This window comes from Daldinia childiae (genome assembly GCF_008694065.1).
Source record: "Daldinia childiae strain JS-1345 chromosome Unknown Scaffold2, whole genome shotgun sequence".
NCBI classification, from domain to species: Eukaryota; Fungi; Ascomycota; class Sordariomycetes; order Xylariales; family Hypoxylaceae; genus Daldinia; species Daldinia childiae.
The window spans coordinates 897,002-908,778 of NW_022984643.1; the positions used below are offsets into that span (position 1 = coordinate 897,002).

Genomic DNA, 11,777 nt, shown 5'->3' on the forward strand with positions numbered 1-11,777 from the left:
TACTGCAATATCCCAATCGTATGACAGCAGCCTGCTTACATTTTTAGTCGCGTGCCGTTCCCACGTAACTTCGCTGGTACACAGCACGCAGCCCATATCTCTCACGACGTCAGCATGGATGAACAGGGAACAAGGCTAATCGGATATCCTCCTTCATTAGTCTTGTAATGCCGTAGTAAAATAAAAGCTAACTGTGTCAAGCTTTCTTATTGTGTTACATATCGTACATCTCCCGCATTATTGACAATGATAAATGCAGCTAGGCCTATTCATCCCTCAGCGCCGTCAGGATTCCGCCTTGTCCTATAACAAGGGTCTAGACCGGTAGATCCGTACATCTAATTTATATATAGGGAACCTAAATATCCCGCTGCCAATTGAATATAGCTGATTTTTCGCGATTTTCCCTCTCTCCTCCTTCTTATCTTTCATGAAGGCCCACGCTACCTTAGGTACTAACCAATAAATGGATTAAGCCATAGAGGAAGAGGCCAACATTCGTAAAAATGTCAGAAGATACCGAGAAAGAGGTTGCGAATAATGCTAGGGTTAGTTCGCATCCTTACGCGAATGGAGGCCATGACGAGGAGGTCGGAATCGTCAACCAGGGCGGACAGCTTCGCACGGATTTGAGGAATCGTCATATGCAGATGATAGCAATTGGTGAGGATTTTACAGAGTGTAGTATCTTCGAAGAACTGCAATAATTTGCTAATGTGATGATACTCATAGGCGGCGCTATCGGAGCTGGTTTGTTCATCGGATCGGGTAGTGCTCTATACCACGGAGGACCAGCTGCGTTGGTAGTTCTCCCTCTATTAACCTCTCTGGGGGGTAACGGAATATGCTACTACTTACCTAGATACTAACGTCATGACGGTCTTAGATCATCGGCTACCTCATCGTCGGCGTCATGTTGCTATTCACGATGCAGGCTCTCGCAGAATTAGCAGTCATGTATCCAGTAAACGGAGCGTTCTATACTTATGTTGTGAGATTCGTCGACCCGGCTTGGTAAATATGTCATTCACCTGGCACCTATGTCTCTCTACTGACAATTGAGGTCTCGCGTAGGGGTTTCGCAATGGGATGGGACTATGCCATCGCCTGGCTTACTGTCCTGCCTTTCGAGCTGATCGCTGCCGGCATCACCATCGAATTCTGGCGATCCGACCTTAATATAGCTATATGGGTTACCGTATTCCTAGTAATCTTGGCTCTAATCCAGATATTCGGTGTGCGAGGCTACGGTGAAGGTAAATAAAAGGCCGCGTATTGAAGGATTCGTGTTGTGCTTGCTGACGACATATAGTCGAGTTTATCCTTAGTATGGTCAAAATCGCGGCTTGCTCAGGTTCGTATCTAGAACTAGCCCAAATATACCTCAACTCACCTCTATCTTAGGGTTTATCATATTGGGTATTGTAATAAATTGCGGCGGAGTTGGTGATAGGGGATATCTTGGCGCAAAATACTGGTATGATCCAGGGGCTTTCAAGAACGGCTTCAATGGGTTCGCAGGAGTCTTCGTCGTTGCCGCCTTCGCTTTCGGCGGTACCGAACTGGTTGGTCTAGCAGCTGCCGAGTCGGTCGATCCTCGACGCGCGATCCCCATGGCTTCTAAGCAGGTTTTCTTCCGCATTGCCTTCTTCTATATTATTAATCTTTTCATCCTCGGATTAATACTGCCATCGAACGATACGCGCTTAGAGAACGCGACCGGTTTCAACTCGAGTTATTCGCCTTTCGTCTTAGCTATCCAGGATGCTGGAATAGCTGTCTTACCGTCGATATTTAACGCAGTAATCATGATTTCAGTCATCAGCGTTGCCAATTCGTGCACATTCGGCTCGACACGTACAATGCAGGCTATGGCCGAAAGAGGCATGGCACCTCAATTCCTTGCGTACATCGATAAAGCCGGTCGACCCCTATATTGTGTTATGGTACAACTTGCATGTGGTCTTTTGGGCTATGTCGGTGTGGCATCGAACGGATTGGATGTCTTTAACTGGCTACTCTCTCTTTCGGGCTTGTCATACTTATTCGTATGGGGATCCTGTTGCCTCGCTCATATCCGATTCAGGTTGGCTTGGAAGGCACAGGGACGGAGTCTGAGAGAGATCCCTTATAGACCACCCTTAGGAATCTGGGGTAGTGTCATCGGTTTGACTCTCAATATTATCTGTCTGATTGCAACTTTTTATAATGCTCTTTACGTAAGCTGAACACTTCCGTTATTCATGGAGCCCCTTTCCCTTTCCCTTTCCCCATCCCCTATTGAGATTTATGGAATACCATTACTGACGCGTTCGGTGGTTAGCCTTCACCTAATTCTCACCCAGAGGCCGCAAAATTCTTCCAAGCGTACCTCGCTGCCCCGATCGTCATTTTCTTGTATGTGTTCTGGAAGACATGGTCAGGTAGTTGGCGACAGATGTGGGTCAAACTTAACGATATTGATCTGACGGCCGGAGCTCGTCCGTTGGAGATGGAGGAGGAGGATACGATTATGGAGGAAAAGACATGGCTTAACCTACCTTTTCGCATGATCAGAGCTATATTTTAGGCGTTGTGTCGTTACTCTTGGTAAGTCTACTAATGAGGTTCGAGATAATTCGTGGAAGGCTTTAGCATAGATTATGTGTACTATGAGTGTTGATATGCTCTATTGTATAATGGTCTAGGTTACCAATTTAGTTTATTATTATTCATGTTACTCTTATTAGATAATACGGTAGCTCTTACTAGTAGCTCTTGCTAGTATCTCTTAAGTTTTCGCGTCTTGTAGTTTCTCTTGAAATGTTTAGGTAGTATTTGCCTAGAAGGTGCCTACCTACCCAGGTGGTAACTGCTTCCACTATTCACCTAGATGCCTAACCTTAAGTACAGGTACCTAACGTGTCATTTATTTAGCACTGTGTTACCAAAAAAAGAAATATTCCTATTTTCTACAACGCCGACCATCATTAACCTTGAGTTTTTCAATTCCCTCTAACCATCACAATTCATTGGCGATATACTATATACTATAATCAACAAAATCCTTCGTGGCATAAACTCATCGGCTAATCAATATCAATTATTAATATAGTCTCATATGCGCATAGGACTTGGAGAGAGCCCTTTGCAGTTGTCAAGATGGCGCAATTTGTTCCTACATCGTTCCCCCAGTTTAGATCTCTTCCTCCGGAGCTACGATCTTTAGTTTGGGAAGCTGCCTTTCCTGGCCAACGACTTCTTCGGTTTCCGAGGACAGCAGGCTCTGGGCCACAATTACGGATACCGGCTATCGCTCATGCTTGCAGGGAGTCCCGACATGAATATCTCACCAAGGAAGGCAAGAATATCATTCGAACCCGTACAGGTGAATGGTTTAATTTGAAAAAAGACCTTGGTAAGTGCGCCTGGAAACTTATCTTAATTCTTAGATATATTCTTATATTCTTGTATTAAGCTATATTGTATCCTTCTTCATTTTGATAGTGACTCGACCTCACTAACTCTGGTCTATATAGTGAGCCTGTCAATTGACCAACACAACTGCTGGAAGTTAGTCGATGAAGAATTGAAGCCCCATATCAAGTCTATTTTCCTCGTAGACTCAGGACTTTTCAAATCTCCTAACCGTTTAATCGATGGTACAATAAGATTCTTTAAACAAATAATGCGTAGCAGAACTACGCTCGATACCATTAACATCTTCCCTAGTGGCGAGCTTCTTGACTTCTTTCATCCAAGCCAACTCAACGATAGGGTGGCAAATCTATTCGGCAACAACACCGTACTCTCTGTCAACATCCAGCATAAAAGTGAATGCGATAACATGATAGCTAGTCTCAACACCTTTGAAGGGGCTAAGGAATGTGCTATCAACCTTCTTGGGGCCTATGAAATAGGTATGGGACGTGACCTCCAGGGTCATATGGTAGACCTCTTCAAGTATAAATGGATTTATTTCTGGCACATGGTGCATCGATTACCTGCACCACTATTTAAACTCCGATACAACCAGCCGAACCTATCGGTCGAGGAAAGAATAGCCCTGGTTGATAACTATCCTAAATTCCGGCATGTTCTTGATAGGATGCCCAAGATCAACATTGTGCTTCTTGTCGGATTGAAAGAGTCCGAGTAGGATTTTGATACGACGATGGAACTTTAAGATGTCCAAAGGGTCTATGCGTCTAATGGTTCTTTCTACCTTTATTATGGGCAGAGAGCAACATGAGTAAACCATTGCGAATCTTTCTTAGCGTATGAGGCATTTTAGTATTTGAGAGAGCACCGTGAGTTTGATTTTCAATGGACGAAATCGTTCCAAGATTTGTTGCGTTGATTTGGAGTTTACGGCTGGCTAGCTTCAACATCTACAGCAACGATGAGACAGGCGAGGTTAGTTTAGAGGGATTCAAGTCATCTTTTTCTTCGTATTCGAGAAACAGGAAGGCTTATAAACGCGACGGGATACGAGATTCAGTTGTATTTCAGTTACATTTTAGTCAGCCCTCAGAATTATCTCGTTGATTTCGCAATATTTGACCTCGACCCCTAGAACAGTATCATATGCCGTTCGTTAATTAGGTAAATATCCCGTAAACGCGCGGATAGTATTCAATTGCCCCTTCTGTGAACGCCTTTCCACATCTACATCTGTCTTTCTGCTGAGGTGTTGCCACTGAACTTAGTAGTAAGTGAGGTAAGTAAAGTAAATGCCGCCTCTCCAACGCTAGAATACCCCGACGCAATATAACGCGAGGGGCCGGTCGATCGTACATAAGTAAGGTAGGTAAGTACACATATAGGACAAGACACGTTTGTTTCTCCAGCTTCTTAATATCTAATTTCTAACCCTGGTGTCCCTTTCATCATTTCTCATCTCCTCCCCCTATTCTCCGCCTCAGCATCCAAGTCGCGCTCGACCATCTCGATGGAGCTCAAACTCGGGAACCTCTTGGCAAAGTCCTGGATGTAATCCTCCTTCTCCTTAAAGGACATATCGAGGATAGGTCGCCCTGGTAATCCCACACCTGCGAGGTGCTCTGAGGAGCTGCGATGCTCGGGCCCTGGAGGTCGCTGTGTCGACGCTGCTTTTGGTGGTGACCGGGCGCGGGCATTACCTGTAGGGAGCTTATTGAGATGTGTAGGTTTAGGTGGGAGCGTGGGTTTAACAGGTGAGCTGGGATCGGGTTGAGCGCGACCTCGAGCGATAGCAGCAGCATCAGTTGATGTAGAGACAGGCTTGAGAGGAGTGGTGCCTCGTCCGCCGGTGAAGTTTTTTGGGGGAACTTCGGGAACTTGTTTCTCTACACGACTCTTAGCCGCAGCTGCGTCTGAGAACTTGCCGTAGCCGGACGCCGTGCGCTGAACCTGCTGTGAGGACTTTTGCGACTCGTCTAGTAGATTTTGCACGCGGTTCTGTATGCTTACAGCTCGGGAAACACCACCGATGCTCTTGGGCAGCGAACCTGATGGTCCTCCGCCGTCCCGAGCAGCCATTCGTTGCTTATATTCCGCAGCCGCAGCCTCTACTCGCCGTTCCTCCTCAGCAAGAGCTTGTAGCTCAAGCTCCCGTCGCATTTCCGGTGTCATCTCTGGTTCTCCAAGATGCCCATCATCGCTACGGCCGTCGGTTGCCTCCGATCCCGCAATAGGGGTTAGATCGTGACGCTCCATGTCCTTGAGTGGGGACGGTGTCCGTGCACCTGATCCCGAAGGGGTAGTCTCAAACCGTTTAAAAGCATCACCAAACCTTCCGGCCAAGATGTTCTTGGTACCCGACAAGGAAGTTAAGCTCGAGCGCTTTGTATGCTGTTTCGTGACTTTATCTTTCTTCTTCGTATCAGAATCCTCCATCGACCTGAGAAAGTCTACGTTTGATTCTATCGCTGTCTCGTCCTGGGGCTCAAGTCTAGGGGATGAAGCATTCCCAAGTAGATTTGGTGAATAGCTAGGGGAGCGAAGTGGCCTTGGTGCTGCCTCCCGTTCGCGAAGGTAATCCATATCAGATTCAAGATAAGTACTGACAGGCCTAGGACGTCCACCGGTAACTGATGCCTTTGATAGTGGTTCGAGCTGTTCGGCACTAGGTCGACCACTTTCTAGAGATGGACGGGATGAAGATGAATGCCGAGCATGCGCTGGTGATGGTTGAATAGAATCGATACGAGGGGTTGGCGTTGGCCGGAGCGCATATCCTAGTTCCGGGCGCTTTTGACCAGTACCTATCGGTTCCTGCTGTCTAGGCAAACTCGCTGGGCGGTTCTGGTCTGCCGGAGGAAATCGATGGATCGGAGGGTAATCTCGGGTTTGTTTTTCAGGGGGAGGGGTACCAGTCATGGTTCCAGTTGAAACCATCGATGGTCTGCTTAGAGTATCTTGAGGGGTTTGCGGCGGAGGGGAAGAAATAGCCTGAAGCTCAGGATTACTGGATATTATGGCCGAAGCACGACTCATTTCCGAGGGTTGCTTGAGAGGCGCGGAAGCGGGCTTGTTGACTAAACCAGGTGGCGGCGATGACTTTCGCAACTCAGTTACAGCCGTTACCGACTTCACTCGGCTCAGATCTGTTGACTGCCTTTGATCTGTCGGGGCTGTTCCTACCGTAACTTGAGGCCTAATAAATGCTCCTTCTACTAGATGATCGGTGACGCGTTGGCTTATGTGCTTCTGTGGATCCGCAGGAGATGTTGGACTATCAAAATCGAATTTTGAACCTTGGTCATGTAGAAGGGAGAATTGGTCAAGTGTCGGGAACCTAGATGATAGTTCATCCGCCTCGGTGCCGGGGCCTGTTTTAGAGTCTAATGCAGCAAACGGATCACCGCTTGTGATTCTCGCCGGAGATGGGCTTGGTTTGGCTGGTTGTTTTGGAGCAGATTGACTGGAAACAGTCGGCCTACCACGCCTCATGGGCGTAATATCCGGGAGTGCTTGAGTCTGTGGTTGCTGTGGAGGGGAATATACAGCGCCTATACCTGGCGTGCCCCTGCCCTCCTTCCCAGCAGTTGCTTGATTCTCACTTCTCTTAGTCTCTGACTGGAGTTGTCCGGAATAAATCTATAACATGTTAGATGAATATTGAAAGGTCGGAGAATTATACCTACGTCGTGTATAGGCACTTCACGTCCCTGCATCCGACAACTTTCTCGGAGCACTTGGTAAATATTTGGTCGAGATCGCAAGTCTTCTCGTAACATGGATGCTTTATGAGATTGCTTAGTATAGACGTTCTAGTACCGGATTGTATACCTTACCGATCAATTGTTTTAACCTGTCGGAGAATATTGGATAACTAGGAAACCTGAAGCTTGCATTCAAAATGGCTAGCTGCCCTTGCTCTTCAAATGGCGTAGTATAGTAGCAGAGCTTGTAGAGGAGCACTCCTAGAGCCCAGATATCTGATTTCTCGTCTATTGGCTGCTTTCGATATACGTCAATCATCTCCGGACTTCTGTATTGTAATGTAGTATGCCTTTGAATATCTTCATCTATCAAACGGCATTCTACGACAGTCTGAGGTGCAGGTCTCGGAGGGGCCGCCGAGCCAAAATCGCACAGCTTGAACTTCATATTGGTCCCATTTACTGTGATGAGGACGTTCTCAACTTTCAAGTCTCGGTGCAGTAGAGGAGGTTTGAGATAATGCATGCAGGCGACACCTTCTGCAACATCGGAGAAGATATTCAAGATTTCGGGCTCGGTAAGACGGTGCTGTAACCGGGTATTCATAAAGTCGATCAGCCCCCCGCCATTACAGTATTCCATAAGTAGGAACACTTCATATCCGCTGCCGCCCTTAATCTCGGACGCGTGCGAATCGATATATGTAACAATTGTTTCGTGCCCCTTAAGCCGCTTCATCGTCTCAACCTCTGTCCGCATCCCACGGAGAGTCTCCTTGTCCGGCACAGCAACCCTCTTCAACACAGCCAGATCTGTTCCATCGACGGGGCGTGGTAACTTGACGAGGTATACATGTGCAAACCCGCCTTCGGATAGGTATTTCTGGATTACCACCCTATGATTGCCGACCTGTATCTTGGTGCCCGGAGCGAAGGTACCAGCAGGAGCAGAGTGTCCATGTATCGGTATTTGAGCGTGGTTATGTATTGGCGCACCGTAACTAGCCTGCTGACCAGGTCGAGGGACTGCCACTGGCATTGTATTACTATACGAAGCCATGCTGTGGGTTCGAGGTAGAGTCTATAATAAAGGAAACGGGAAGACGAGTAGGTAGACGAGGTGGGAGTCGGTAAAGGGTTAGCACGGTCGGGGGGTATCTTCACGTTTCTGGCATCGAGACAGATAGCATGCGCCTTGCAGCTATAACGGACGCATATCTGAACAGACAAGCGAAAAAATTAGTAGTAAAAAGTGAGTTTAATTGTATAAACACACCTAAGAAGCGATATCCTAGGTGGCTTTGTGTTGTTAGTATTTAGTATTTAGACTTCAACACGGTTAAACGTGGTGAATTAGACGTGGTGAACTAAACTGTAGGGGTTGTTTAATGTTGTTAATACATAAAGTCGGTCCCTTTTCCCATTTGTCTAGTTGTTTCGTAACAGCCTGTGCCACCTGTAAACGTCCCCGTAATCGTCCCCACTAGATCCCCTAAGGTCTAAGGGGTACGTAGCACAAGATTGACACTTAGGACTTAGATACGTCTACATAAGTTCTACATGAATGCATAACCTCGATAAATAACCTTGATAGATTACATATACATAATCCGCAGATACTACCCAAGGGGTTCAGGGATGACTAAGTTTAGAACAAGGATCCACTGCAAGTAAAGCATTTCTTATTTGGGGCTAGCGAATAGCAACACAGCCAACCACTGTTACCTCACAGCCTCAGCCCTTCATGTCAATTAATCTTCTCAGATGCATTAGGGACATATCGATAATGATGATGGGGTATATTTCAATGTTACACCATGATACAACTCCAGGCATAAGCTACTAGTAACAAACCGTCTATTATTGTACAGTAATAGTTTGTGACGCTTAAACACACGGAATGTTTATAACCTTAAAATGGCAATGAAACTCTGGTTTACATAGTATATTAGGTACAGAATTCATTCCTGCGTGGAGATCGGTGTACCTCCTTTAAATATTCCCCTATCATTCGGCTCATTCAGAGTCCTCACCACCATTCCCTCTCCCACCGCTTGGGCCTCCGTTACCCCCATCAAGGAGCAGTTTAGGCTTGATGTAATCCTCATCAAGTTGTCTAAACAAGGCCTGGGGGTCCTGAGCGGTAAGTAATTGCTTAATAGCTGCCCTAGCAGAAACGGGTGCTGCCTCTCGGTGACCTGAGGTTGGGTATGAGAATACACCTTCTTCTTCTGACGTCCCGCTAGGTGTAAGAATAGGGCTCCGCGGTGCTTTACGTGCTGGAGGCGGGAGATCTGATGTGTCAATATCGCTTCCGAGATCCGAGTCGGTCACATTACCGCCACGGCCTAGGAGGTCCGCTCGTTCGACATCCTCACCAACTTGGCGAGAACCCTTACGGCTGGAACTAGTAGCACGTGATGTTGGGAAAGACGGTGAACGATGCCCTGATACATAACTTCCTCGTTCTGGTCCAGCGGGTTGCTGGAGTCTCCCAGAATCCACCCGATTAAGACGCACAGACCCATTTCTCTGTCGGGGATTATATCCGATTCCGGTTCCAGACCGTTTATAATAAGAGCCTGATGGCGCAGCCTCGATATCGAATTCGTCGTCGCTATCAACCTCTTCGACAACACCCGTCCTAATACCCAGTATTTCCAACATTCGTGCCGTAGTGCCGCCAAAGATGATCACAGTGAGCACTACCACGACGAGCACAGTAGCCTTCAACGCGTACGAGTTTTTCCCGGTTAGTAAAGCGGCCAGCGCCACACCGACAGCTCCCCGTAGGCCGGCCCAGAATAGCATAGCTTGGTAGCTGTACGGAAGCTCGTCGCTAACCTCCTTACCCTGACGCCGTGCCCGATAATGGTGAAACCAATTGATAGCCCTAGACAACGGAAACACGGCTACCCATCGCGCGGCACAAACGGCGATGATGGTGACAATTATCAGGGGCGGTTGAAACTGGAGGTCATTATCCGTGAATAATGATAGGCCTAAATAGATGAAGATGAAATTTTCGGAAAGTTGGGCTAATATTTGGAAGAAGTACTTGGTACTGAGCTGTGTTCGTCGTGACATGTTGAAGTATGCGTAATGCTTAAGAGTAATACCACAGAACAGCAAAGACACGATACCTGTCGAGTATTAGATGCTACCTTATTAGGATACGATACGAGAGCAAAGACATACCTGACATCTTTACTCCTTGAGAAAAGAAGTAGCTCGCATATGCGATTAGCACGATCAAGCAAGTTTCGATTTGAGGGTACCTCCTGATATAGGTGAATTTCAGAGCCAGCGCAGTACCAACGCCAACCAGAACCCCGATAAGCAAGCTACCAAAGAAGATGAGCAAGAAGATGCCCACACCTTCGAGGAAACTCAAAAACCCATATGCACCTGCGGAATCGCTCTTGTACTTCTGCGCGGTCTCGAAAATGACAATCGCAATAGCATCGTTCAAGATAGACTCGCCAAAGATAACGGTATATAGTTTTGGGTCCACTTTGTAGGTATTGAAGATGGCTAAGATAGTGACTGGGTCCGTAGCAGATAAAGTTGCACCAACAGAGATGGCATCAATAAATGTCATCTCAAGCCCTTCAAGTGGTATTCGGGTATACAGCCATAACAGCAAGCCGATTACTACGGCAGACAAGAAAGTACCGGCGAAGGCAAAGGTCAGGATAGTACCAATGTTCCGAAAGAAATTGGCTTGATGTAGCTCGTATCCGGAGTTTAGGATGATAGGTGGTAGTAGTAAGTTGAAGAAGATCTGGTAGTCGAAACTAACGAGTTGTCGAATAGAATGGCCGGTGCTCACTCTAAGAATTAACCCTACGGTCATTCCTATTTATTTAAGATCAGCTTGTTGTCATCATCATCATGTTCATCTCGTTCTATGACCAACCAGCAAAAATAGAGATTACTGTTTCATGGACAGCTTGGACCTTCTTCTGCTGTAGCATATAGCTGGTGAAGAAGGCAATTATGAGGAGCATAATTGATATGAATAGCGCCCATGATGCGAATATTTCCTTCTGTCCCGAGTCGGCGTCTAATAGGTTGTTAGATCAAGTCGATATGCAGGCTCGAGCCTCGAGCCGCGAGCCGCAAGCCGCAAGCTGAGCAATCAGGTAATAATATCATACCATCAGGATCTGTCTCTTCGTCCTCTCGTCCTATAGGGTATTATAGTTAGGTAAGTTATAGATGTGACGATGGATTAGAATTGGTTGGCATACGAACAAGCTCCATAATGGAGCCAGCAATTTCTGTTAACATGATCGCGACAAAGACGTCGTCAAGTCGGGTGTTGATGCTTGGGTAGAATATAGATTTCTTGCTCCAAACTGAGCACTAAGAATCGGGCGTGAGAACGCATGAAATGTCGAGGGTCCTGGTTTCTTAGTGTGATGTTGTGCGATGCGATGAAAAGTGAGGACAAGTTGAGGTCAAATTCAGTTTACTGCGCTTGATCAATGCGAGAAGTTGAAATCGACAGCTTGCACTTTCTGCTATTCCTGGCTACTAATTGCTTAATTGCGCCGCACTACCGCAAAATGTGTATGTGGTACAGGTACGAATACACTACGCCTGCAGGGCTTGACCCACCTGTAAATACTTACCTGGGTACCTAACCCA

The 11,777-nt window shown here is 46.8% G+C and overlaps 3 protein-coding genes across 4 annotated transcripts; 1 reads left to right on the plus strand and 2 right to left on the minus strand.

Annotated features, from left to right (window-relative positions):
• Positions 1-506: 506 nt before the first annotated feature.
• GL218_01159 (putative amino-acid permease P7G5.06) lies at positions 507-2,569 on the plus strand (the record flags this gene model as incomplete). The annotated part of the gene is made up of 7 exons (XM_033577613.1): positions 507-663; positions 733-803; positions 887-1,014; positions 1,075-1,256; positions 1,313-1,354; positions 1,405-2,219; positions 2,324-2,569. The coding sequence occupies 7 exons, from the start codon at positions 507-509 to the stop codon at positions 2,567-2,569; spliced, it is 1,641 nt and encodes a 546-aa protein (XP_033438734.1).
• A 2,306-nt stretch (positions 2,570-4,875) lies between these two features.
• GL218_01160 lies at positions 4,876-8,184 on the minus strand (the record flags this gene model as incomplete). Of its 2 annotated transcripts, XM_033577614.1 has the most annotated exons (3): positions 4,876-7,059; positions 7,107-7,204; positions 7,257-8,184. In XM_033577614.1, 3 exons carry the CDS (start codon positions 8,182-8,184, stop codon positions 4,876-4,878), a joined length of 3,210 nt encoding a protein of 1,069 aa, XP_033437897.1. The 2 variants fall into 2 exon arrangements, with proteins under 2 accessions (XP_033437897.1, XP_033437898.1); XM_033577615.1 differs by lacking the exons at positions 4,876-7,059; positions 7,107-7,204 and having other exon boundaries at positions 7,219-8,184.
• Positions 8,185-9,140: 956 nt separating this feature from the next.
• Positions 9,141-11,417, minus strand: GL218_01161 (Endosomal/prevacuolar sodium/hydrogen exchanger; the record flags this gene model as incomplete). The annotated part of the gene is made up of 5 exons (XM_033577616.1): positions 9,141-10,267; positions 10,323-10,982; positions 11,044-11,190; positions 11,285-11,314; positions 11,378-11,417. 5 exons carry the CDS (start codon positions 11,415-11,417, stop codon positions 9,141-9,143), a joined length of 2,004 nt encoding a protein of 667 aa, XP_033437899.1.
• Between the last annotated feature and the right edge of the window lie 360 nt (positions 11,418-11,777).